This window comes from Entamoeba nuttalli (genome assembly GCF_000257125.1).
Source record: "Entamoeba nuttalli P19 unplaced genomic scaffold asmbl_8287, whole genome shotgun sequence".
Classification (NCBI taxonomy): domain Eukaryota; phylum Evosea; order Mastigamoebida; family Endamoebidae; genus Entamoeba; species Entamoeba nuttalli.
In genome coordinates this window covers 47,507-75,236 of record NW_008579058.1, presented here as the reverse complement: position 1 = coordinate 75,236, position 27,730 = coordinate 47,507, and the positions used below count along the sequence as shown (strand labels likewise).

Genomic DNA, 27,730 nt, shown 5'->3' with positions numbered 1-27,730 from the left:
TGAAATCTTCTTTGTTTGTAAAAATTCAAGACATAACAATAATTTGTTTTATTTAGTTTTATAATGATAACATTAATAATGTTACTGTTTGTTATTCTATGAAAGAATTATATTTGAGAGGCTTTGTTATATTAATAATCAGACAGTAATATTTCTTGTTTTTCAATTTTAGATAAAATTTTTGTTTTTAAAAACAAGTTAAATAATAAAAACAAAAAAAAAGAAAAAAGGAAAGAAAAAAGATTAAAACAGATTAAGTTATGTACGAGACATACTATTATGATACACAACTTTTCATTGCTTTTATTACTTATTTTGTTTTGTTTCTCTGCATTGTAATGGTGTGTATCAATGGAATAATTTTTACATCACGACAAAAAATATTTCCTTGTAAATGTAAAAAATGTCAAAAACTGAATGAGATGAAATGGAAGAAACCACTAACGATTAAGAGGTTTATTACTGTTTGTTGTTGGTCATACAAAGGATAACCAAATAGTTAACAAATTAGGTTTTAATAACAATAGTTTTACTATTTTTATTTTATACCTTAAACAAACAACGAAAAAAATATTGTACTGAAGTCATTGAACCATATAATCCATTTAAAGTTTTAAATATCTCTAATTCATCAAATAGACTTAATATTGAACAACGATTCCATGACATTCAATTAAGATATTTAATAAAAAAAGTAACTCTTGAAGAAGAAAAGGTATATCTTCGGCAAAAATATGCATATGAGTTATTAAGGAATGACAATAGGTTCTTAGAATGGAAAAGTCAATGGGACAAATTAACAAACTCTACTCATTTAATTGCACTACCTTCTATTTTTCAACCAAACACTAATTTTATGTACACAGTCTTTATGATTTATAACACAACAATTTTTTTAATAATACCAATAATATTACTCATTAGTTCTAGAATGTTTGTTAATATATGTCTCTATCATTTTTATTCAATACCTCATTTATTTTAGTTCATCTTCTTATAGAACCACAATTAATAAGAACAATGAAACATGTTCTCAATATAAACAACTTTATGAAAAAATATTTGATAACTTTGTATCATTCTCATTAATCATTGAGGCAATAAGTTCAACTGCACTAGTACAAAGACACATTACATATAATTCATATGACTCAAAATTCTTACCACAAATTAGAAGTAAAGTAAATCAAGACCTTTTAAATACACCTCATATCCAAACAAAAGAAGTTGTTAAAGCACAGACATTAATTTGTGCATACCTCATGAGAATTAAACTACCAAAATATCTTAAATATACTCTTTATTCAATGCTACCTGACTTAAGAAAAATAATTACTGATTTAATCAATTACTTCTTCTCCAAGGGGAGTCTGGATGCAATGGTATTAACTACAAGAATGGGCCAAATGATTGCACAAGCATGTACAGTTGAGACTGAATATCTTCAATTACCTGAATTTCAATCAAGTCAAGTAATATATATGAAAAAAATTACAACATCTCAATTGGGATCAATCAATACATTAGAACGCTTACAAAAACTTCATGAAATATGTTATAATGAACACCAACTAAATTTATGGAAAAATTATTTAATGTACTTTCCTGCAAATATGGAAATTGATTTGGGATTAAATAAAGAAATTAGTTATAACTCTCGTTCATTTGACTTAGAAATTAGAATAAGAAGAAACCTTTTGACTTACAATTTACAACAATCAACTGATCCAGAAACAAATCAAAGTACAGAATTAATAGAAAAAGATAAGACAATTCGTAGTCATACCCCATTCTTAAGAAAAGCAATTAAAGAAAGATTCTATTTATTTGTTGAAATAGAAAATCAACATTTAGTGTGTTATAAAGAAATATTAAAAATACCTTTTTCACCAAATATATTTACTATTAACATTCATGTCCCAATTCCTCTAAATATAAATTCAATTAATTTCTGCATTTATTTAATTTCAAACAGTTATTTAGGATGTGAATATTGTATGAAGAAAAATATTAAATTATTGTATGCTTAAATTATTATTATTTAAATATTTAATTTTATTGTATTCCTATTTCAAACCCCCTTTTTTCTTTTTGCTTGTTATTTCATTTCATAAAAAATGATAACACCAAAGGTCTGTTATTAATTTTTTTGATTTAATTAAAAAGTAAGCATTAAATATCCTCAACAATTTCTTTAAGATGTATTAATTTCTTCTTATAATATGACAAAAATGAAATATCACTAAAAATAAATGTAAATAACATAAAACATTTATTAACTTATAACAATAAATAATTAGATAAATTGATATTATTAATATTGTTTAATTCTTTCTATAACATTAAAGACTTATTTAATGGAAAAAAGATAAAACAAAAAGACTTTTTCATTGTTTTATTTATAATCAATATAATTTAATTAAAAGAAATTAATTAATAACAATAAATTTTAGTTGATAGAAGAAATCAAACACCTAATAATAAAAAATTAAAGAATGACGTCATTTTATGGTGATATTATATAATTAAATATATAGAATAAAAATGATAGAAGATGGCGACACAATTTGTCTCCTTATCTCAAATAAATAATAGAATAAATTATATTAATACTTAACTAATAATTATTTTTGTATAATAAGTTCTTATTTGAAAAGGAACTGAAAATGAGATATATTTTTCATTTAGTTAATATGACTTGTAAGTTAGAACGTGTTTATTTAATGAATGTATCACTTTATTTTACAACTTATTTTGATGTTTTATCTTTCGTTCAAGTTAATAAAAAATGTTTTTCAACTATTAATGACCTTAAAGTTAATCCATGGTTAACAACCCCATTTAGTATTATTAAATTTGTTTATCATTTCAACCCAGAAACGGTTAATTGTTGTTCTTTCCAATTAAATAAAACTAGAATCTTCGATACTTGCACATTCATACGAAATCCGAATTTTCTTTTAATTTCTGAAGATCAACAAAAAAAGTTAATACCATTGTTTCATAAAATTACTACGTTAACACTTTATAAAACAAAAGAAGAACAATCGATGTGCTATATTAAAAATGCTTCAAAATTTACTTCTCTTCAAAGTATATTTGGAGACATTGAATTAATTGTACAATTTATTGAAAACTCATTTAATGGTCAGTCAATTAATTTACGTTGTTTAAATAAAATTCAAATAGAACCTCAATCAAACCAATATATTTTTCCTTATAAAACACTTCCATTACTCAGAAAGTTAAGGAATATTATTGGTAGCAACAATAGAATTAAAGTTATATTAATCTCTTTTTATAGTGCTTTTAATCGTCAAGATGTTAAAGAGTTTGAAAAAATTAATGTTCAATTGTTTTATAAAATGCTCACTCAGCACCAAATAGATCAAGTCAAATTAAATTATACTGCCCCTAGAAAAGTTCTGGCAATAGAAGGAACTTATAATTGTGACAAATTTAATAAAATAATTGATAAAAGACAACCCACTGTATGTGTTGTATTAATGGAAAATAATCCTCTCCTTAAAGAAGAAATAGAACGTAGTAAAGGTTCACTGTTAATACCAGAAAATATTACAACTTCTTATTGGACAATTCCTAAGTGCATTAAAGAATTACAATTATTAAAAGTTAATCCTGTTGTTGTTCAAAATACAATGAATATTGTTCCACAATATCCAGCAGATTGTTTTTCTTTAAAAACAATAAAGTTAGAACGATGTAGAAATATTTTTCTTCACCAAAACTTACCAAATCTCAAAACATTAATAATGAGTGAATGTGACAATGTCACAGTTCAAACCAATGATGAGGTATATCATTTTGGGTTAACTAATATAAGGAAGTTAATGATATTAAGAAGTAACGATATTCATATCCAGTGTAACTCAAATAAGTTTAAAGAACTAATTGTAGAAGGAGGGGAGAGAATATATATTTATGGCACTATAGATTCTGTTAGAGACTTTACATTCTTAAGAGTTCTTAAAATGGTTCTTCCATCTTGTAGTTTTTATAATAAATATGTAAATATTCAATATTGTTCTTCGATCAAATTCGTACATGGAATGAATATGAATAGTCCTATAGAATTTCTTGGGATAAATGTAGTTTTATTTAATAAATTAATTCAAAAAATATTAGTATTACCTTTATCTCTTCCAAAAGAATTATTCAATGAAGATACATTTTCAAATTTCTTTTGTTTGTTTTGTTTTATTATAGATTGAGAATCTTTATTGACATATAGATATGGCTCCATTTTTTTTAAACAGTGAACGAATAAAAAAACATGGAAATACATTATATATGAAAAAAAGAACATTTAGTGATATAGACTGTATTGACATCTTGATTTCAACTCAATTTTTGACAGCAGGAAAATCAAATAAATTAGTTACTGTATTGAATGAAAATGAATTTTATATTTTTGATGCTTCTATTAGATATTTTGAAGTAACTATAACAGGAAGTGCAGTGGTATCAGTTGGACTTATAGATGTAATTCGACTACATAATGAAGAATATACTTCATCAAATGTTTGTCTTAATTATTTAAAAATAATAATGTTATTAACAATTAAAGAGATTAGTTGGGTTAGATGTTGGTAGTGTTGGATATTATTCTGAAAATGGGTTTTTATTTAATGAGTCTAAAATAACTAAATACAGTGAGCCATATGCAGTATATTCATCAAGTAATGATACTATTGGTTGTGGATATAACATTAAAACAAAAGAAATATTCTTTACAAAAAATAGAATTAAATTACCATCTATTCCATTTAAATGTCATTCTTTATCAGCAGTTATTTCTATAGACTTTATGAATAAAATGACAATTAATTATGGAAATACTCCATTTAAATTTAATATAAAAAAGGAATTAGAAAATAATGGATTAATCAATCAATTTAAAACTAATTGTCAAATTGTATAAAAATGACTTGGGCTCTTATTTATTGTTGGTTTGTAATACTTCTTTTGTTTATTGTCCATCCTTTGATTCCTTTACAAAGTGAGCTAAAAATTCTTTTAATGAAATAAAGCCATCAAGATCTTGATCAACTTGATCCATAAATCCTTCAATATCATCAGACTCTATTTGAAGTCCCATTTTCTTTAATAAACGCTCTAGTTCTGGAGCACCAATTTTGCCTTGATCTTTAATATCCAACAATCTAAATACTGCAGTAAAAACAGACTTAATGTCTTTACCAAACCCCCTATTTAAGATAGCAATTAAACGAGCAAACTGCCTAATATCTATTTCTCCATCATCATTTAAATCAGCTAAATGGAATAAAAGAGCTTGACTTGGTTTGTCATCATCAGTAATATCATTTCTCCACATTTTAACACCATTAAAATACTCATCAACATTAACAGAACCATCTTTATCGAGATCAATTTCTGCAAAAAACTCTTCTATTGTTTTACCTTGTGGTTTGTCTTCTGGCATTATGTTAAATGGGAATAAAAAAAAAAGTTTACAAAGGTAAAACCCTGAGAATTTTACATGAAATTTCAAATTTTTAATGAAAAAGTGAAAACTAAAACTTAAAAAAAAAAACTAAAATAATGAAATTTTGATAATACAAATATGTCACACATAGATGAAGAACTCATGAGAATATTCGATTATAAAGTTAATGAACTTGAAGAAAGTAAGATAAAAGACATATTCTTATTGATGAAAAGAATGCTTATTAATTTAGATATGGATCAAATTGAATTTAAAAAAGAGTTACATAAAGAATTTAATGTACCATTAAATCGTATTGTTGATTTAGATGAGTGTGACGATAAAAAAGAACAACAAAATGATATTGATTATTCAAAAGACAATGACACAAGTTTAGATCATTTTGTAGATCAACTTGGTTATCAACAAAATGAAAATCAAATAACTGATAATCAACAATGTCAAGAAGCTTTAGAAGAAGTACAAAAAGAAGAAAAAATCGTGTTTGAGAAACTACTTGCTTTTCAACAAGAAATGTTAAAGAAAGACAGAAATAAAGAAGGGTTCGATATTAATGGAATGATAGAAAGTGAAATGAATCAATTTGATAGTTTTATAGAATCACCTAATGAAGATGATTTAATAGGAAACAATTTGTTAGATGTTTTCCTTCAACAATTTGATGCTGTTCAAATAACTAAAGATAATAGTAAAATTAAACAACAACCATTTATTCCACAATTATCTTCAAGTGATGATTCATCTGATTTTATTGAAACTAATTCTAATGAAGAATCATTAACAAAAGAAGTTCCTATTGAAGCATCAAAATTTTCAATAACAAAAGAAAGAGATACTTCTGAATTAATTAAAAGTTCTTTTCAATGTCAGCAACTAAATTATCTATCTTTAAAAAGTATTAGTAAAAGTTTAATGGAAATTAAACGTTACAATGAAAATAGTTGGGCACCTATTCTATATATTATTGATGATGCTTTTGAATAAAGTGAAAGATCAGAATAATTATATAAATGGTATGTAATGTTATTCTTCTGGATTATACTTTTAACTCATATTTATATAGATATAACTAGAACTCAATTTGTTTATTTTGTATAAAATAAATTGAATAAATACTGTAGAAAATTGTTCTGAGAAGGTTCTTTAAATAAAGGTTTTTTATTCTTTTTTAGTTAATAAATCTAAAAAATTATATTATTTTGTAGATTACAAAAGTTATTTATTAGATGGTTTTTGATTGTAATTTTGTTAATTAAATTTATTAAACTTTTTGAGTTAATTAAATTTTAAAATGCAATTAACATTCAATTTAATTATTTTTGTTTATTTCTTTTTTTTTTTTCATTTCTTTTGACTAAATTTGTTTATCTTCAATTAGAATATTCTACAAATAACTTCTTAAGGAAAAAAGAAACTTACAGATAAATAATAGGGTTATTCTTTTCGTAAAGAAATTATAAATTCCAAAAAATATTAAATTAATTTTTAATAAATCATTCTAAAGAAAAAAAACTTACGAATAATACTAATTTAGCAAACTTATGATGTTTTATTTTTGATTGAAAATTATCCTCTTTTATGTATTTTTAGAATATTATTTTTTTCTTTTTCTTCAAATTATATTATTAATTTTATTTGAAATTATTCATTTGAAATTTTCAATAAAGGAATGGATAAAACAATAAACTCGGAGTTTTTAGAAATAGAATTTAACTCGAAAATTTCTATCTTTCTAGTTTCTTCAAATTTATAAATATTATGCCTAAAGGGGCTAGTTGTATTATCACAATTATTATTGCCATACTCAGTTTTACATTAATCTGTATGACATTACTTTGTTTTAAAAGAACAAATAATATAGATGTTGTTGTATCAAAAGAAAAAGTTAAACAAAAAGAGAAAAAAGGACTTTTAGAAAGGTATGCAGAAGATAGTTTGTATCAATTTCTTAAAGAAAAAATAGAGACAAAAAACTTTTACAAACAAATCTTTAGTAAAGACTCACAACTTGTACCAGGTGATCTTTCAAACTACTCTTATAGGTTATTAGCTAGTCGTGATAATGTAAAAGGCATGTCTCAAGAAAAGTTAAAGGTAATTTTTGAATATAAAATGAAAATGGTAGAAGAAGTACCTCAGATTAATGGAAAATATCCTTATGATTTTACAGCTCAAATGAATCTTGAAAACATAGGTGAAAAAATTGAATTTGATCCAATACCAATCAATGACTCTATTCCAGATTATTGTAATGGAAGAGTTGATGTTCTTTGGTTATATGTTAATGGGGATGAGCCAAACTGGAAAAGAGAATTTGGAAAATATGTTGCAGGGGATATACCTCAAATAAGATATAGAGATTATGAAACAATAAAATATTCAATGAGAAGTGTCTTTGAAAATGTTCCATTTGAACTTCATTGGCATCTTGTTGTACAAGATGAATATCAAATTCCTTCATTTTTAAATAAAAGTAAATTAATTTACTATAACAATGAATCAACACCTAACAGTCTTCGTGTTATTTATCATCGTGATTTCTTTCCTAAAGAAACCTCTTTACCAACATTTAATTCAAATGCTATTGAAGCTGCATTAGGAAATATAAAAGGGATTAATGAATGTTTTATTTATTTAAATGATGACATGTTAATTAATTCACCTATTCATGCATCAAATATATTTGATAACGATGGTAAAATAAGAGTATATCAAAAAACATGGGTTGCACCATTTTTATATAGAAATAAACGCAATCAATGGGATAGAACCATATCAAATTCAAATGAACAAATGAATAAATTTTTTAATGTAAATAAAAGAAGACATTATATTGCTCATCATTGTTATTTCTTTAGAAAGAGTAATTTAAAAAGAATTTATAATGACCTTCATCAACCATTATTAGAATCAATGAAAAAAAGAATTAGAAGTGATACAGATCTTGCACTTCCATTCCTTCAAGGAAATTATTTAATAGAACAAGGACTTGGAGTTCCTATGTTTGAAACAAACCCCATTTTAGCATATTATTCAATAGAAGAGAGTATATTAAACATTCAAAACTTATTAGTAGAAATTAGAATGAAGAAAACACCCTTCATTTGTGTAAATGATAATTTTAATAATAAAGACATGTACCTTGTTGATGAAGCTATTTCATTTTTCAAGACAGAAATGGATAAAATCTATCCAAATAAAACTCCATTTGAAATTTGAAATATCTTTAAATTATGCATTTATTGTTTCTTATTAATTTTATTTTTTATTTAATCTTAAAATTTTATAAATTTATTTAATGGAAACTGATTTAATAAATAACTTAAAACTTTCATCTTATGATGTTCTTGAAACAATTGATAAAAATAATGAACGAATAGAATGTCCTCAATGTCATAAACATATGAAGTATTATTGTTATAATTGTAGAAAACAATTATTACCAACACCTATAATTAAACTTCCTATCACTCTTGATATTGTAATGCATCCTAAAGAAAAACCAAGTAAATCTACTGCATTAGCTGCAACAATTTTAGCACCTGAAGATACACATTGGATTGTATTTCCAGAAGTCCCAAAATATAATGAAAAAACAACATTACTTTTATTCCCATCACCAGACGCTCAACCTCTTGATAAAATAGAACATCTTGAACAATACAAAACTATCGTTTGTATTGAAAGTGTTTGGCAAAAAGCTAACCAAGTTGCAAATAGTCCTAATTTATGTAATTTAAAGAAAGTTATTATCCAATCAAAAGAAACAATATTTTGGAGATATCAACATTGTGGAAAAACTAATTTAGCTACTATTGAAGCTATTTATTATTTCTATAGAGAATGGTATGATGCAATGAAATGGGATTATTCAAATCAAGTTGATGACCTATTATATTTCTATTGCTATACATATCAGAAAATACAAGAACATTATAAAAAACATCCAGAACTTCAATTTATTCATATAGATGGTTATATTCATTATGATGAAAAAAAGAAATAACTAGATAGTATTTTTATCAATAATCAATTAATAATTTTAAGTTGTTTTTTTTTCAAAAAAGAATTTGAAAAACACTAAAATATCAATGAGTGAAAGTAATGAAAGTGATAACACTACAACAGATAGTGACATAATCGAAAAAATGCAAAACGCATATGACTCTTTGTTTAAAATAAGAAAATATGAAAAATTTCTTGGAGTAAAAGAAGAAGAAGTAAGTGAAAATTGTCCAGATGTTTTTGAAATGAATATAGGAGATAATGAAATTAAACAAAGTGTTTCTAACCCTACATTTATGGAAGATATTTCTTCTATTAATAATAACGAACATAAACATTCTTCAGAAAATGAAGATAAAAATTTACAAAAAATATTTAATGAAATTCAACAAAAATTAAAAGAGGAAAAATTTGAAGAAGAAGAATTAGATTCATTAAAGGATATTAATAAAGAAAAAGAAAACATAATAAAACAACCCAAAACAAGCAATAATATTTCAAATATGACAACACCCAGTAAGAATAAATCAAATTTGAAAGATAAAATAATAGAAGAAAAAGAACTTAATCATCTTCCTCAAAAAACAACACTGACTGAAGAATCTACTAATACAAAAACTAATGGCTATGTTAAAACAAATGAACTACTTCAACATCAAACTAAAATAACTCCATTTAATTTAAATAAAAGTAATCAAATCAATGAATTAAGTGAAGGAAAAAAGAAACCAAAACTTCCTAAAACAGAACAAGATGAAGAAAAATATAAAAAAGTAACTCTCTTAAAAAAGCCAAAAACATTTGAAGATTTTCTTGTTGAACAATATAGAGAAACGTCTATTAAACATACAAAACGAAGAACAAATAAAATCCATGTGAAAAAAACAGTTAAAGAGCAAGAGAGTGAAAGTAAAAAAGAAAAAGTATTATCAATTAGAAATAAAGGTATAATACAAAAATTTATAGAATTAGCAAAAGGACAGTCTATGAAACATGATAATGAATCAAAAGATAAACAAGTTACAAAGCATCATATTGTTCAAAGACTTAGAAAGAATCCAAGGAAAGTAGAATTTTTAATTGATGAGTATATTCCTTATATATATTTAAAAGAAAATACCAATACCCAACATCCAAAGAAACCACAAAAATCAAGAATTTTTGAAAAAGAAGATAAAGAGAGTATTCATAAGATAAGCAATTCTATTCATTCTCAAGTGTTTTTATCGTCAAAAATTAATAAAGAACAAAATAATCATAAAAAAGTTCACATTAATCCTATTATTAAAAAAGAATGTAATGATATTTACGTTTATCTTAGTGGATTTGAAGATGAACAAAAAGAACATTATTTAGAGTCATTAGATGGGATTCCTCATCTCCATGTTACAGAAGTATATAAACGTGCAACACATATTGTATGCCATAATTTTGGTAGAACAATTAAAATGTTAAAAGGAATTTCTGATGGTAAATGGATTCTTAGTGACGATTGGATTGATGCAATAATAAAGAGTAATAATATTGTAGAAGAAGAAGATTATGAATGTACAAAATATATTGCTTGTAAACAACAACGATTAAACAATGTTCAACTTCTAAATGGGTTAAGAGTGTATTTAAGTTCTTTTCCTAAAAAAGAAGTTATAGGATTTAAAAAATTAGAATATATATTTTTATTAAGACAATGTGGTGCAAAGATTGTAACAGATAAAAAAGAATCAGATATTAGTATTGGATTTGAAAAAGGAAGTATCCAATGTGATTGGTTATTTGATAGTATTTGTAATAATTGTCAATTAGAGACAAAAGACTATATTATTTAAAAGAATAAAAAGTATTTTTATATATTATTTAGTTTGATTTAATTCTTTTTTTGTTATTTTTTTATAAAAAAACTATAAAAAAACTATAATTTCAACCAGATATGTCTTTTTCTTCTAACTCTGAGTCTTGGCATTCTTTCAGTAACTCTACTCCGATCTCAGGAATTCAATCTAAAACTACTTCACCAAAAGGAAAAAGTATAAAACCTACTACATTATCTTCATTAACTAAAGAAAAATTTATATGCAAAGATATATATGAACATTGGGGATTAATTTGGTATACGTATCATAGAACATTGAAAATAAAAATGAAGGAAGCCTTCACTAATGTCTCTTGGAAATATAGTTTGTTTTGTTTTTATTATAAATTATTTATTATTTAAAACTAATAATTTTAATGCCTATTTTGTGCCTATTAATGTTATAGATAGAACAACAACTATTTCATCTCAATATGTGTCTCGTATTGTATTAACAACTCAACCTGACCATTCAACAAAGAAAATTGATATTGGGTGGGAAAGTAAAACTCCTAATAGGCATAGTGCAATGGAATTAATTAAATTTGGAATGAATCAATATTTCCGTTTGTTATCATTAAACAACTCAATTAGAAAATCTAAGTCAATGGCTAAAACAACCTATATTCCAACTCGATTTTTATTTTGTTATGGAACATGTCAGTTTAATGGTACAGAAGTAGAAGATGTAGTTTTTTCAATACATTTTCCATTCTTTATTGAAAAAGTTGGAGGGTCAAGAGCTTCATTAATTTTAACTTGTTCATTAAATTTTCCAGTACTACCAACTCCATTAACTAAAAATCATTTTTTCTTTGATACTCTTTATGATTCATTAAATCTAATTATTTATAAATTCTATGTGACTCATTTCAGTAAAGGAAATGCTTTAGATTTTATTATTAATGAAATAAATAATTTGATAGACTCTATAGAAAAAACATTAGTGTCTTTAACATTCCCTAAACCAGAACTTCTTCCAATTGAAAATTATTTACCACAACAAACGATTTCAAAACAATTTAAAGATGATATTTCTTTTATTTCTTCAGCTATTTCTGCTCATCAACAAACTTATACAACAATATGTATAACTTCAAATAGTAAATGTGCAAGTGCATTTATGAATCTTTTCGAACCATTTAATACACCAATTCATATGGGACATTATTATCCAATGTTTTTTTATCCAGTTGTATTAGAAAAACCAATTCCATTATTTTCTATTGCTTTTACACCAGAAATACCTGTTGAAAGTTATATCAATTTTCCATTTCCTTTTTGCATAATAGATCCTTCTCGTCGCTCAGTTCAAATATGTTCTGCTTTATCTTTACCAACACATTTTCATAACCGTGCACATGAATTAATTCAGTGGATGATTCAAACTCAAAAATTAGATAAATTATCAGTAATTAAAATAAGAAAAGTTCAAACAAGTAATTATCAGTCAATAGTAAAGAATGCTAGATTATCAAATTATGTTATGAGCCATATTTCATCTTTCTTTTCTTTGTCTTTAAAACAAAGAAAAATGTTATTACTTAGATTTTCTGAAGAACTTGGAATGAGAGGAAATATATTCTTTAATTCAATAAAGTATGGTGATGTTCATCTTGATCGTAATTGTCAATGGATTCGTTTATTTGAAGAAATATATAATTGTGATTTAGAAGGTCTAACATTAATATTAGCTTCTATGAAATTATATCAACCTATTCTCATTCCAAGAATATTATGGCTTCTTCAACAATATGAAGAAGCATTAAAAATAAATTTTATTTAATATACAGTTTATATGTATTACTCTTTAATTAAATAGATATACAAATGTACTGAATGAAATTAAATGGAATAGAATGAAACTTTTTTCAATTGAATCTATATTTTAATACCACAAAAATACTAATTACTTTTTCTTTTTATCTTTTTCTTTCTTCTTTTTATCTCCATGCTTTTCAGTTAATTGTTCTTGTTGAAGACGTTGTAATTCTTTCATTCTATCATCTTCATTTCCTCTACGAGCTCTTCGAGGTGTAGAAGAAGGAGATTCTCGAGAAGGAATTTTATTTTCTAGGTTATTGGTATTTGATTTAAAGTCATCACAAGTATCAGTTGACCGAGTTCTACTAATAGAAATAACTGATGAACTTAATGTTTTTTTATGAAGTCCAATTTCAAAGTCTAATCCAGCGTTTCTTCTATTTCTTTTTGTTTGAGCAATATTTTTAAGTCTTTCAACTTGATCAAAAATAATAGAATTCCAAGTGTCAGACTCTAACAAAGTAGAACATGAAAATCTATATGGTATTTGAGATATCTTTAAATTTACAAGATTTTTACATACATTTTCATGTGAACAATATTCAACATATGTCTCTGTATTAAATATACATTCTTTTATTATTTCAAATTGCCAATTACTTAATTCTTCTACTTTTTTCATATTTCTTAATTTTGCAAATGCATCCACAAAATCCTTAATTGGTTTATTATCAATACTAATTGGCATTGTTTCAACTAATCTATCATTAAACAAAAAACAATACATCCATTTTTGTGGTATTTCTGTAACTTTTTCTACAATAAATAATGGACCACAACAAAGAAATTTACGAGCTATAATAGTGTCATTACTAAATTGTCCTATAATTGTTTTTCTTATCATTAGATATTTTTCACTTTCTTCAATTCTTGTTTTCATTATATTTACACTATCTGAACATTTTATTGAGTCTAAATATGCTTTCTTTAATAATTCTAATTCAAAAAATCCTTTTCCTACATGAGTTAACATTGTTTTAATTAATGACTCATATTTTGGTGTTTGAACAAGTGGACGATTAAGATAAAACATAAATGGATGAATTTCAGTTTCTAATGTTTGTTGCATAAATGGTTCTTTAGCTTTATTTTGTGCTTTTATAATAGATGAGTCTTTACAAACTTCATCTAATACACTTTGATATGTATTAAAATTATTAACAAATGTTGCTTCCATTTTTAAAAATTGAATATTTTTAACAAATTCTGAACCAATGCCAGGTATCCCTTGTTGTGTCTCTTTACTTTTAACAAAAGTATCTAAGAAATTCTGATGAATATTCATCATTACATCAATTTGTTGAATTAATTCATTTATTGTTGTGGCATGTTCTTTATTGACTAATTTTATTATTGGATTTAAATAAACTTCTTTTAGTGTTCTTAAATTCATAAGATGATCTCTTTCTCCATTTTCTAATTCTTGAATAATATTAAGATAACACCTTTCATCTTCTGGAGTCATTTCTCTCTCTTCAATCTTTTTAAAGAATGCTTCAATATTTGTTTCAGGATGATCAAAATTATCTTGTAACCTTTTAGCTACAGCAACAATAGGTCCAGAGCATGTGACTAATGACCCAACTTCTTTGGCTTTATACTTAATTGTTAATCTATTATATACATGAGAATAATTCTTCTCAGGAGTACTAACAGATTCAGAAATATTTTCGTTTAATTGTATTTGTGCTTTCTTTTTCTTTTCTTCTCTATCTTTAATTGCTTCTATTTGATCATTTATAACTGATTTCCAAACTTCTTTTTGTTCATCTGTTGGTGCAGCATATTTGATTAAAGCAAATGGTGTTTTTTCAGTTTCTTTTTGTGGACTTTCAAATGCAAGTAGCATCAGGACATGTTTTACCATAGAACTATCACCTTGTGGCATAACTTTAGATTGTGTTTGGAAGTAATAAACTTTAGAGAGTATAAATTTAATATTATGTAATTCTTCAAAATTCTTTAATTCAGTCAATTCTTTAAATAACACTGGATCAAAAACTCCTTGTTCTTCTTTAATTTTAACACCATTAAAACGAACCACCTTAGTTTCTACAATAATGTCATTAAATAAAAATAAGTAAACAATATTACTTGGAAAATCGTTCATATTTTGAATAGCAAAAACTGGTCCACAACAAATAAATTTACGAGCTGATGAATTAGGAAGTTCTGGAAAATCACTAATAACTTGATGAATGAGAGACATCTTTTCATTTTCTTCTAATTGCATTCTAGTTTGATTAACACCTCTACCTGATTCTTTAGCATCTAAATACGCTTTTTTTAATTGTTCCAAATCTGGAAAATCTCTTCCAACATCTTTTAACATATCTCTAATAAGTAATTCATATCTAGGAATACGTTGAATAGGTGTAATGAGATAAAATGACATTAATTCAATTTTACAATTATTATGTGATTTACTATATTCTTGTTTAGCTTTATTTTGTGCTTTTACAACATCTTTTTCTTTATTCATAATTTCAGTTAGACCTTCAAGATAACTAGAATATTTTGAAATATATGTAGCAGCCATTTTTAAAAATTGAATATTCTTGACAAAGTTAGCTCCTAACATTGGTAACTCTCCTTCATTTGATGTCTTTTCTCCTTCTTCCATCATTTTTAAAAATTTTTTATGAACTCCAATAATAATTTCTATTTGAGAAATTATACCTTTAACAAAACTAACACTTTCTGAATTAGTTGATTTTGTAATAGGAATTAAATAGACTTCTTTTAAAATTTCCAATCCTTTAATATGTATTTTTTCCGTTTCAGTCATTTCATGAATAACCCTTTTATAATGTTCGTTGTTTTTTTCAGTCATTATCCTTTCATCTATTGATTTAAATAATTGTTCATCACTCCCACTTTTATGTTGATTTTCTAAATCAGATAATGTTTTACATATACTACTAATAATATTACCTGATGTTATTAAATTACCAGGAGTATCAGATATATACTGAATACTAAATTGCTGTGAATTTTTATTTTTTTCATTTGATGATATTAATGGAACAACATTATTATTTACTTTTGTTGTTCCAATAATTGATGTTCCTGATGATGAATTAGTAGAAATTGATGATGTATCTGATATATGTTTTGAAGATTCAGTATTAGATGCACTTGAATCATTATTATTAATACAAGACGCTGTTGAAGAAGTTTGTCTCATATGTTCTACTCTAAACAATTCAGAAGTAACAATATCTCCTTTACTTTTTTGAGCCTTTTCTTTATTTTCTATTATTTCATCTATATATCTAAATTGGTCATAAATAATAGATTTCCATGCCTCTTTCTCTTCTTGTGTAAATGTAGAATATTTGGCTAATGTTGGAAAATCTTTTTCAACATTTCTAATAACTTTATATTCTCTTAATAAAATAGAAAATAAATTCTTTACTTCACTAGTGTCATTAATTGGTTTAAATGTACATGCACCTAACGTAAATGGTAATTCTCTAATTAATTCAAATTCATATGTTTCTAAGTCTTTAATATTTTTTATTTCTTTTAAATTATTAAATACTTTCTTTAAACTCTCTCCATCTTCAATATTAACTGATTTTCCTGCAATTTTTAATGGTTTTGTTTCAAGAAGAACATCATTAAATAAAAAGACATATACTAATTTAGATGGTGGTGTATTTACATTTTCAATAAAATACATTGGTCCACAACAAATAAATTTTCTAAAAACTTCTTCTTTTATTTTTAATTCACCTTTAATTATATCCCTTACCATTGTGTATTTTTCATTTTCTTCTAATTGCATCTTAACTTGATTAACTCCTTTACCTGATTCTTTTGCTTGTAAATACGCTTTTTTTAATTGTTCCAAATCTGGAAAATCTCTTCCAACATCTTTTAACATATCTCTAATAAGTAATTCATATCTAGGAATACGTTGAATAGGTGTAATGAGATAAAACGTTAATGGTTGAATTGATCCTATAGTGATATTTTCATCTTTATGTTCATTAACAAATTTTTCTTTTGCTTTCTTAACACTTTTTTCAATAGAAGAATCTTTTTGAGTAATTTCAGTTAATTTTTTCATATAATTATCATAATTACCAATATACTGAGATGCCATTTTTAAAAATTGTAAACTATTTACAAACTCTTTACCTAACATTGGTAATTCTCCTGGTTTTGTTTCTTTTAATCCTTTTTGAAACATTTCAAGGAAATTTTGATGTACTTGAATAATAATATCAACTTGTGTTAATACATCACGTATAAATGTTTCATCACTTTTAGAAACACATTTACTTATTGGAATTAAATATACTTCTTTCATAATTTCTAATCCTCTAATATGTGCTTTCTCGGTTTGATTATATTCATTAATAACTCGTTGATAATGGTCTTTATCTTTGTCAGTCATTTCTCTTTGACTAATACGCGCAAAAAACTCTTCATCTGTTTCTTTTTTATCAGAAGTAATAGATTCATTTTGAAACTTTTTTAAATGAGCTGCAATAACATTACCTGAAGTAATTAAATTACCTGGAATTGGTGAAATAAATTCTGTAATATTAGTATTTATTAAAGTACTCCCCTCTTTTTTTTATCAATGTAAAAACTAAAGCAAACTAAAACTTTCTTGTGGTGCACTAGCTACTCGAGGTGAACGTGGGCTTTTTGGAGAAGTTGAACTTTCTTTTTTAAATGGTTGTGTACAATTAATTGACGGAATAAAAATTTCTTTTTTGTCTTGACTATCAGTACTTGATTCTTGAAAAGAAGGTAATGATGATGTAAGTTGAATATTACCAAGTGTTTTAGAATATTTACGAGGTGGAACTGGCTAAGAAAAAAATAAGTCAAACAGTTAAATAAGAAAATGAAGTATAATTTAAAATGAACAAACAGGTGGTGCAGAAGAGTCCATTCGTTAATTAATATTAATGAATTTTTTCAGATGAATTTATTAGATTGAAACTTATTTCCTATTTTTTTTTAATACAAACATTTTTTTTAGTAGAAAATTTTTTATTTTATATGTCTTAATCATTAAAAACTTAATTATTTCAAAACTAAACATTCTCTTTTTTAATTCTTTATTGATATTCGAGTTGTGTGTTCCACCATATTAGGAATTAAATTAATATCTCTAACTACATCACTTAACATTGTTTCATTTGAACCAGAATACCATATTGAAATTTTTAAACCACTTCCAACACTATATGATATACCAACTAATGAAGTATAATAACTGATAGTAGAACCAACACACAATAATACCTAATAAAAACATTAACAATCGGTAATTTGATTTTTTTATTAACTAAACAAACTATTTGTTGATAAATTAAATCCCATTCACTTTTCACTTTTTCACTAAATGAAAGAATAATTTTTTGACCATTATTTGGACTATTTCCACTCTTTAATAAATAAACATCAACTCCTTTTGGCATAACTTGTAATGAACTCATTGAAGAATATACACTCCAAAATTCTTCAACACTTTGAAATATAGCAATAGACCTTGCATTCAGTTCAGAAGATGAAAAGGATTCACTCATCTCATCAACCCACAGTTCCCAACAATCAGAAAGTTGATGTTTTTCTTCATTATAATTTCTTACCTTCCACATTTCTTCAGTCATTTTATATGATTTTTTTCTTGTTTTTTTTTGTTGTTTTTCATATTTTGTTAATTTAATTTTCTCTTTCTTTCCCATTTCTTTGACTTTCTACTAACATTTAGTATCTCTGAACAATTGCATTAGTCAAAAATAATCTAATGAACGATATTTACTTTCATATTCATTGATTTGATATGTCACTGTACTATAATTATTATAAGACTCATCATCACTCTTTATATTATTTGAGTATTTTGTTTTGAACTTATATCATCAAAACAAAAGTTATTATAATTCATACATATCGTCCATCATTTGTTTTATACTATTCTTAGTAATATTCTTATTTCTATTATCATTTTCTATTTCTTTCAATTTTATGGTTAATTTATGAAGAATTTAAATGTTACTTATTACAACTGGTTTGTTTTCTAATGCCTCCTCTTCACATTCATTAATTTCTCTTGTAATGTTTTGTATTATTAATATATTCTTATTTATCTTTTATATCATTTTTACACTACAAAAAAGCCACAAAATTCTCATAAAAGTACTTTTCACCTTCAAATAGATTTAGAAAATATTACTAACGATAAAAACAATTATTATAACAACACTTATCTTAATGAAGACAGTTTGTGTAATTAATAATATTATGAGAATAACAAAGACGAAGGAAAAGGATATAAAGAGTAAAAGATGTTATAAGAAAAGACAAAGAAAGACAAAAGAAAAGAAATAAAGAACAAAAACATAGTAGGAGAATAGACAAAGTGAAATGAAGAAATTGAAAGAATAGTGAAAGAGAAAATGTGTAAGAAGAAGAACAAAAAGAAATATTAAAGAAACAATACAAGAGCAACAAGACAAAGTAGAAATGATGAAATGAAAATTAGAAATTAATAAAATAATAGATGAAAGAAAAGAAAGATGAATAAAGATAAGCATAGAAGGAGAATATATAGAATTTATTAAAAGAACAAGAAGAAATGAAGAAATAAATAAGAAAATGATATTGGAAATAAAAAGAAGTAGAAAAATGAATTAAAATTCATTTCTATTCATTAAATTGAAAGAAATAATGATAAGTCATATGATTGATAAAATAACCAATAATAAAATAAATAAATAAAAATAAGATAAAGATAAGAAATGGGAAGAAAGAATAAGAATAAAATCAAATATAGAATAACACATTGATGAACTAGTAAGATAATAATGAATATGAATAATTAAAGAATAAATGAATATTAATAGAAGATAATGAAATAAAAGAAATGAGGAAAATGAATAAGAATAGAATGTTGAAAAGATTGTATAAATCATGTGGTAAAAGAATTAATAAAAATGAATGTAATGAAGTACATTAGATTATACAAAATAAGAATAACACATAGACATTCATAAAATAGTTAAAAGTCAATGTATTGAAATATATGAATATATTGAAATTGAATAAAATAAATAATCATTTAATAAAATAGAATAATTATGAAATGATAAAACAAATAAATTGAAGTAATGAAGAATATTAATATAGAAGAAATGAATATAATTAATGAAAGAAAATAATGATTTGTATGAAATGAACAAATTAATAATTACATCAAATAATGAATGAAATAAGTTTATATTTATAATGATAAATAACAACAAATGAAGATATAACAATAAATTATATTTGTAAATAAGAAAATACAACAATAAATATGAATCAATAAATGAATATGTATTGAGAATAACTAAAATATAACGAAGAAGTAATGGAGAATAAAACAAGATAATAAAATGAAATTATTCTTCAAATAACAATAAAAATGATAAAACTAAAAGAAGAATAGAAAATAAAGAAATAATTGATGAATTGAAATAAGAAGTAGTCAATAAAAGTGGATATTTCATAAAATACTATACATTTATAAAGAAAATAAACCAAATATGAATATTAAATAAAATAATAAAATAATAAAAAGATAATTCTGACATTTACTAATAAAATAGAAATGGATAAAATTCACTAAGAAAACTAAGACAAATTAATAGAATAAAATAAAAGTAATTACAATAAATTGACTATTCCATAAAGAAAGGATAAAAATATTGAAAGAACTAAACATTATAATTGTAAAGGAAATAAATAATAAAAAATATAATTGAATAATAACATGAAAACCTAATGAAATAGTATGAGATAATGAATGAGGATAGAGAAATACTTTATGAAAAATATATTCAATGGAGAATGAACGAAACATTCTCACTTGAGCAAAGTGAAATAGAAAAATCAATATCTAATGCCACTTGATTTAGTAATTAGTTAATTAAGTTAAAAATTAATATAAAAAAATTTTAATTTTTTGTAACTCTTAAAATTTCATGATAAAAGATGAAATTAAACAATTATTAAATAATTTAATAAATTAAAAATCAATTCAATTTTAAATTTTCTGAATAAGAATTGATCTTGAAAAGATTTAATTACTTTAAAGTTTTAAGCATTTTTAAATATTGCTTTCTTAACATTTTTTGCATCATCTTTTTCATCATCTTTTTCATTGGTTTCTTCATTTCTTTTTTACAGGTTTTTCTACAAGTTTTTTTACAAATCTTTTGAACGGTTTCTTTTTTCATAAGAAAAGTTATATTTTACAGTTCTTTTAATTATTTTTATCAAAAAGAGCAATTTGTTAACGTAATGAAATGAGATATTTGAATAAACCATTTAAATTTATTCTAAAAAGAAATTAACAAAGTTTTGAATGAATTGTATTGTTATTAATTATAAATTATTTAATAAAAATAAACTACAAAGAAATCTAATATTCAAAAAAGCAGAGTTAGTATAATTAGTCTTTAGCTTCCTTATAATCGATAATGGCTTCAATACCCATAGCAGTTTGAATAGCAACAATGAGTTCTTTTCCATCATCATAATCAGCTTGAATCTTTTGTCCCATTTCACCTTCTGGGAGTTTAAGATCATCTCTAGTTTCACCACTCTCAAGAAGAAGTGATGCATATCCATCATTAATACCAACAAGAGAGTATTCAGTTCTCTTTACTTCTGGGACTTCAACATTATGAGTTGATGGGCAAGAATCATCAAGTCTCTTTCCAGTGAAAATATCATAACCAGCAAATGTAACTTTAGCATGTCCATGTTTTCCAGTCTTTGAAGTTGACATTTCAAAAACTTTGCATGGTCTTCCCTTAATAACAACATAACCACCTTTTCTTAAAGCAGAGCATTGGCATGGATATACTCCAGAGTGTTCAGCATTACCTTTTTCAAATTCATTATCACTGCTTGACATTTAATAAAGTGGCAATTATCAAAATCAGTTCTCCCTATTTATTCAATCAGGGTATTTCTTCTATTTTAAACTTATTAACTTTTTTATTATTTCTTTTTAATATCTTTTTTATTTAAATAATTTCTCTTTTCATTTAAACTTCTTTTTTTTTAATCCACGTAAGAAATAAATGAATAATCATTTTTTATTTTATTTTATTATTCTTTTTTTTTCTTTTTTTTTTTCGTTCAATTTTAAAATATTATTTATTCTCAGAAATCATTTTGTTTATTCTTATTCCATTTTAACTAATTTATAATAATAACTTAATCCGTGTAATATTATCTCTTTTGAGGCTCAATCATTTGCATTCTACTCACTTTCTTTACTTGATAAGAAAAAAAAAAGAGAAAAAAAATTACAAAATAAATTTATATTTGATAGTCTCAATGAATGTGAAGCACGTAGTGTTTATTGTTTTATTATTAATTGCATTGACTACTTCATTGGTTGTGTCAATGAATTTTGGTGTCTTAATTGGTATTTGCGCTTTCTTTTCTTTTGGAATTAGTTTTGGTATTCTTTATCCATTTTGTTCAACTGTTCTTTATAACATATTAAATCCACGAGAACAAAAACGAAAACCACAATCCATTCCAAACGAATTTTCAAATGAGCTACCCTTATAATTTGATTTTTTTATAAAAAATGTGAAAATTAGAGAAATTATTATTCTACTAATACATTTAATATTTTTAAAAAGAAAAAATTAAAAATAAAAGAAAAAAACTTTTTTGATTAGACTATTTTTGAAAAAAGTCATATTTAATATAAAAAAGAAGAAAAAAGATTTGATTAATAGGATAGGCAATTGCCTGGTTTAATTTGAGATATGATATAAAAAGATCAAAAAAAATCTTAGTGACAATTAATCATGTTTGCATTGATTCTGGGTCTTGTTATTCTTGCCTCTGCTAAAACATATCCTTTCACTCTTACTTCTTGTGCAAAGAACCCTACTTTCATAATTCATCAAATGACTATTCAACCAGATAACCCTATAAATATTCAAGGAGGATTTACTCTTAATTTTGATATTGAAGTAACTAAAGAAATTACTGAAGCTTCTGTTGCTTTAACTTTCCAAAAGGAAGTTCTTTTCTGGGTTACTATTCCATGTGCAAAGAATGTTGGATCATGTACTTATAATAATGTTTGTGAATTATTTGCTAATGTTACTGATGAATGTTTGAATGCTACTAGAAGTCATGGATTTGATAAAGTTCCATGTTCATGCCCAATTCCAGTAAGTAGATACACTGCTTCTATTCCAATTCCACCATTAGATATTCCTGATGGAATTGAATGGTTAGCTTCAGGAAATTATAAAATTAAAATGGTTGCCACTGATCCTACTGGAGCTGAAATTTCATGTTATGAAGCAAAATTCTCATTAGCAACAAAATAAATTTAAATAATTTATTTTTATGTTATTTTATTATTTTTTTTTATGAAAATAAAATTTTAGTAATATGAGATAATTAAATGTTATTATAATCATTTGTAACAAGATAAAGAATTATATAATTATGTTTGATAATTCACCATTTGTTATATTTTGAGATAGAATATCTAGAATCTTCTTGTTTTGCAATGGTATGAATTTATGGATAATATATAAATTATAATATATATAAAATAATATGTTAAAATAATTGAGTTATAAATAAGTTAGTAAATTAAGTGATACAATTAGCTTCTTGTAAATAAGAAATAACAGAATAAGATTTTATTTTAAAATAAAATTATCTAATTTCTAACCTTTCCTTTCTTTTAATTACAAAATTCAGTTGCTTGTTAGGAATGATAAAATTAATTGCTCATTTTATTATTTAAAAAGCATTAAATTTCAATAATACACTTCATCAAATACATATAGTTTTCCACTCTTGCTACCAACTGCGACTACATGGTTGCTCATTGTCACTGAACTAATATCAACAGAATCTCCACAAGTAAGAGATCTTCTTAAAACCCCTTTATAATCAAGGATTTGAATTAGTCCTCCATCAACTCCACATATAATAGAATTATCTCTAACATCAAGGGCACATGTATTATTTGGTGAACTAGCAAAATAATGGTCTAATTTTCTTGAGTCCCATAAACAAATAATTTTTTCATTCCCAACAGTAGCAAACTGAAAATCATTTAACGTTTCTAATAAAGTAATTCCTGATTTGTGAGGTCTATATTTTGTTACCATAGGAGATGATGATCTAATATCCCATAAATGAACTGTTCTATCTGCTGAACCACTAATAAAACACCAATCATTTAATGGTCTGGATACACTTATCTTTCTTACATGTCCATCATATGTAAATTCAATATTTCTTTTAAAGTCTTCATAAGTTACAATTTGGACTCTTTCATTCCAAGTTAAAAATCGTGTTCTTTTTAATGGATAGAGACCTTCCATTTTTCCATCTGGAACATCAAATACAAGACTACTTTTTGGATTTGTTTGATGGATGTATTTTACTGTTCCACATTTATATGCAACTACAATATAATCATCTACAAATCTTGTAGTAACTAAACTTGAATTTGGACCAATGAACACTTGTGCATTTTCTTTTGAGTTATATTTCCAAAGTCTAACTTTTCTATCAGAAGACCCAGTAACTATAGCTTTACTAAAACTATGAATATCTACACTTCTAATTATATTTGTATGCCCTTCATAAATTTTTGGTTGAATGTTATTTGTATCATTGGTTTTATTGATGAATTTATTAACTTGTGTATTTATACTAGTAGTGTTATGACTTTCATAACTTAATTTACAAGAGTCACATTTATTTTTGTTTGTTTCTGTTGTTATTTTATCTTCAATTTCTATAGAATTTAAAACATCTTTCACTGATATTTCTTTTCTTTCTTCACTTGAAGATATATCATTTCCAAACTTAATCATTGTTCCAATTAATTGCATTAAATGTTTGTTACAAAATTTAAGAGAATTAACACTTTTTTCATCTAAATATTCACATATTTTTTTTAATGCAGTAATAGGTAATTGAGGAAAGAATGAATGCTCATCTGGTCCATATTTTTCTAATTCAATCCTTAATGATGGTGATTTTTTTTCTTCATTTTCTGAAGAAGTTTCACTTTCAGTTGGTTCATAATGAAATTCTTTCATATTTTCTAAGAATTCAATAAATACTTTGAGAGATGATTGAGTATCTTCCATCGTTTCTTCTTTTACTGTAATATCTAAATTATATTGAATTTTAATAGTATTATTTTCATCTCTTGAATAAAATACATAAGCATTTTGAAAGAAAAATACTCTTTTATGATCAGATAATTGTGAATGAGCAAATCTACACATTGGTGAGTGAATTGAATGAAAATGAATTAAAGAACATACCGACCCATAAATCCATAATGAAATTTTAAGATGATCAGAAGAAATATCTTTATAAGGTTCTTTATGAACTATTGTTGAACCATCTCCAAGTGATTTGATAAAATGACATCTATTACCAAAAACCATTGAAACTAATGACTCTCTTGTAAACCTTCTTTTACTAATTATTTCAAATGATCCATGAAGAATATATGATGCTTCTGATTTGTTTCTTGATAATAATGAAATACGAGTATTTTCTTTATCCCAAACAAGAGTTCCATTCAATGGTCTCTCAGGAAGAACAAGTTCATACCCATTTCGTTCTACTGCAATTGATTCAGGAACATCAGATATATTTGATGGAAGATCAACTAAAGTTCTGAAAAACCGTGTTAAAAACATCATTTGTCTTTGTAAGGCAATATCTACATTTGTTTCATGAAGCCAAGGAATAACAACACAGTTAAGTAAATACGTAACACGAAATTGAGTATTTGCAAGTTTTTCAAATACAATACACCAGATTAAATGACCACCATCTCTAAAAGGCATAATTGAAGAACGAGGGTCATAGATGCTACATAATAAATAAATACGCTTGTTTTCTATTTCAATATTAATTGCTCTATAACAAATTGCCATTTTATTGAAACCAAATAAATTCACTTCATTTTCAAATATTGGAGAATCAGAAAAATCTAATTGATTATATTTTATAGTAAAAGGATTATATGACTGAAATAACAACTTTTTAGTAAAGTCTTCTGGACACTCCAATTCTAATAACAAGACTGCTTGACTTCTGAGAAAAAATGCACTGAAATTGGTTAGTACAAAATCAATTAAAACAAAATTCCTATTTTTAATGATATAACACAAACTCATTTTCGGGTGAACTATATGCTTGTTGTACTGTTGATGGACGAAGTCCATCAACTTTTGTACTCCAGCTTTTAATCCAGAATCTATCTTCTTGAGAAAGTTCACTAAGTTTAATCATTCTTTGAAGAATGATATCAGTATCTACATTGTTCATGAGAAGATGATTTAAGAAAAAAAGTTTCCTTTCTTCTTTTTTTTTAATGAAAAAGAGTTAAATATTTGAAAAAGGGAATTAGAACTTTTATAACCTTATTTTAGAATAAATATGAAAATTTTGATATTTATAGTTTTATTGAAAAATGATTGAAAAACATTATGTCTAAAATTGACTTCCATCCTGACTCTTTTTTTTCTTATTTTTTAATTTTTTGTATTTCTTAATAATTCCTGGTGGGGAAAAGTGTATGGTCAATGTTACTGTAATAAATAAAATAGAAATTATATGGTAATGATAATAATTTATTTAATATAAATGAAGTGAAATATAATTTTCTTTCTTATTATTATTTTATATTATTTTGTTGTATTTTATTATTATTATTTTCTTTTTCTTTTAATCAATAAAATAAATTGAGTATAATCGTTTATTATTTATTTCTTATTCTTTATTTATTTTGGGTTATATTTTTATTTGAATGTTGTATATTAAAAAGTATTTATTAATCAATCGGACTTTTATTTATTCTATTTCATGTTTGAGAATTATTTTATTTTGCTGTTTAGGTTGTGTTAATTGATGAAATTGGGAGATACTACTGCTTCTTTTATTTTCATTGTTTATTCTTTTTGTATATTCTAAACCAATACTTACTTTCATATTTTTCTGCTTATACATTGTACAATATGACAATAAAAAATAAAGAGTGTTTAAAAGATGAAGTAATTAATAGATGAGTAATATTTGAATCTATTGTTTTTATAATGTTTTTCATGTGATTAGGTAATACTTCTCATTCTTTTATTATAGTCTAATGTTTATTGAAATGAGAATTGTCAAATAGTTTGATAATTATATTAAGTAAATTATACATAATTTATTGTTATTCAAATGCATTTTTGTCTACTTCATAATTAGAATGATTTACATATTGAAATGATAAATAATGAGATTATATTTCAAAAATTATATTCATGCTTTAATTCATTCTGATTTTTAATTGAATAAATAATACTAAATCAAGCGAATGAACAATACATGAATGAATAATAATAAATATTGATATTATGATAATAAAAATATTAAATAATGAAATGTCAATATCATTCAAAATTTAATTCATTTATTATACAATATATTTGTTCATTTATTATTTTCAATGTACATATTATTTTGAATATTCATTACAAAAACCA

General features: G+C 24.4%; 13 protein-coding genes across 13 annotated transcripts; 8 read left to right on the top strand and 5 right to left on the bottom strand.

Annotated features, from left to right (window-relative positions):
• Window positions 1-338: 338 nt before the first annotated feature.
• ENU1_182940 (hypothetical protein) lies at window positions 339-2,030 on the top strand (the record flags this gene model as incomplete). Its single annotated transcript, XM_008861562.1, has 3 exons — window positions 339-464; window positions 512-933; window positions 986-2,030. 3 exons carry the CDS (start codon window positions 339-341, stop codon window positions 2,028-2,030), a joined length of 1,593 nt encoding a protein of 530 aa, XP_008859784.1.
• A 663-nt stretch (window positions 2,031-2,693) lies between these two features.
• ENU1_182930 (SPRY domain containing protein) lies at window positions 2,694-4,942 on the top strand (the record flags this gene model as incomplete). The annotated part of the gene is made up of 3 exons (XM_008861561.1): window positions 2,694-4,206; window positions 4,253-4,542; window positions 4,589-4,942. 3 exons carry the CDS (start codon window positions 2,694-2,696, stop codon window positions 4,940-4,942), a joined length of 2,157 nt encoding a protein of 718 aa, XP_008859783.1.
• A 48-nt stretch (window positions 4,943-4,990) lies between these two features.
• ENU1_182920 (EF-hand calcium-binding domain containing protein) lies at window positions 4,991-5,464 on the bottom strand (the record flags this gene model as incomplete). Its single annotated transcript, XM_008861560.1, has 1 exon — window positions 4,991-5,464. The coding sequence occupies one exon, from the start codon at window positions 5,462-5,464 to the stop codon at window positions 4,991-4,993; it is 474 nt and encodes a 157-aa protein (XP_008859782.1).
• A 141-nt stretch (window positions 5,465-5,605) lies between these two features.
• ENU1_182910 (hypothetical protein) lies at window positions 5,606-6,472 on the top strand (the record flags this gene model as incomplete). The annotated part of the gene is made up of 1 exon (XM_008861559.1): window positions 5,606-6,472. The coding sequence occupies one exon, from the start codon at window positions 5,606-5,608 to the stop codon at window positions 6,470-6,472; it is 867 nt and encodes a 288-aa protein (XP_008859781.1).
• A 774-nt stretch (window positions 6,473-7,246) lies between these two features.
• ENU1_182900 (glycosyltransferase, putative) lies at window positions 7,247-8,707 on the top strand (the record flags this gene model as incomplete). Its single annotated transcript, XM_008861558.1, has 1 exon — window positions 7,247-8,707. One exon carries the CDS (start codon window positions 7,247-7,249, stop codon window positions 8,705-8,707), a length of 1,461 nt encoding a protein of 486 aa, XP_008859780.1.
• Window positions 8,708-8,786: 79 nt separating this feature from the next.
• ENU1_182890 (DTW domain containing protein) lies at window positions 8,787-9,494 on the top strand (the record flags this gene model as incomplete). Its single annotated transcript, XM_008861557.1, has 1 exon — window positions 8,787-9,494. The coding sequence occupies one exon, from the start codon at window positions 8,787-8,789 to the stop codon at window positions 9,492-9,494; it is 708 nt and encodes a 235-aa protein (XP_008859779.1).
• Window positions 9,495-9,579: 85 nt separating this feature from the next.
• On the top strand, window positions 9,580-11,319 carry ENU1_182880 (BRCA1 C Terminus (BRCT) domain containing protein; the record flags this gene model as incomplete). The annotated part of the gene is made up of 1 exon (XM_008861556.1): window positions 9,580-11,319. One exon carries the CDS (start codon window positions 9,580-9,582, stop codon window positions 11,317-11,319), a length of 1,740 nt encoding a protein of 579 aa, XP_008859778.1.
• Window positions 11,320-11,420: 101 nt separating this feature from the next.
• On the top strand, window positions 11,421-13,128 carry ENU1_182870 (hypothetical protein; the record flags this gene model as incomplete). The annotated part of the gene is made up of 3 exons (XM_008861555.1): window positions 11,421-11,667; window positions 11,750-12,103; window positions 12,269-13,128. The coding sequence occupies 3 exons, from the start codon at window positions 11,421-11,423 to the stop codon at window positions 13,126-13,128; spliced, it is 1,461 nt and encodes a 486-aa protein (XP_008859777.1).
• Window positions 13,129-13,251: 123 nt separating this feature from the next.
• On the bottom strand, window positions 13,252-18,078 carry ENU1_182860 (Rho guanine nucleotide exchange factor, putative; the record flags this gene model as incomplete). Its single annotated transcript, XM_008861554.1, has 3 exons — window positions 13,252-17,714; window positions 17,781-17,994; window positions 18,058-18,078. 3 exons carry the CDS (start codon window positions 18,076-18,078, stop codon window positions 13,252-13,254), a joined length of 4,698 nt encoding a protein of 1,565 aa, XP_008859776.1.
• A 161-nt stretch (window positions 18,079-18,239) lies between these two features.
• Window positions 18,240-18,802, bottom strand: ENU1_182850 (eukaryotic translation initiation factor 4E, putative; the record flags this gene model as incomplete). The annotated part of the gene is made up of 2 exons (XM_008861553.1): window positions 18,240-18,434; window positions 18,488-18,802. The coding sequence occupies 2 exons, from the start codon at window positions 18,800-18,802 to the stop codon at window positions 18,240-18,242; spliced, it is 510 nt and encodes a 169-aa protein (XP_008859775.1).
• A 2,825-nt stretch (window positions 18,803-21,627) lies between these two features.
• On the bottom strand, window positions 21,628-22,095 carry ENU1_182840 (translation initiation factor eIF-5A protein; the record flags this gene model as incomplete). Its single annotated transcript, XM_008861552.1, has 1 exon — window positions 21,628-22,095. The coding sequence occupies one exon, from the start codon at window positions 22,093-22,095 to the stop codon at window positions 21,628-21,630; it is 468 nt and encodes a 155-aa protein (XP_008859774.1).
• Window positions 22,096-23,008: 913 nt separating this feature from the next.
• ENU1_182830 (ganglioside gm2 activator protein, putative) lies at window positions 23,009-23,542 on the top strand (the record flags this gene model as incomplete). Its single annotated transcript, XM_008861551.1, has 1 exon — window positions 23,009-23,542. The coding sequence occupies one exon, from the start codon at window positions 23,009-23,011 to the stop codon at window positions 23,540-23,542; it is 534 nt and encodes a 177-aa protein (XP_008859773.1).
• Window positions 23,543-23,983: 441 nt separating this feature from the next.
• On the bottom strand, window positions 23,984-26,380 carry ENU1_182820 (F-box/WD domain containing protein; the record flags this gene model as incomplete). The annotated part of the gene is made up of 2 exons (XM_008861550.1): window positions 23,984-26,297; window positions 26,373-26,380. 2 exons carry the CDS (start codon window positions 26,378-26,380, stop codon window positions 23,984-23,986), a joined length of 2,322 nt encoding a protein of 773 aa, XP_008859772.1.
• Window positions 26,381-27,730: the final 1,350 nt, after the last annotated feature.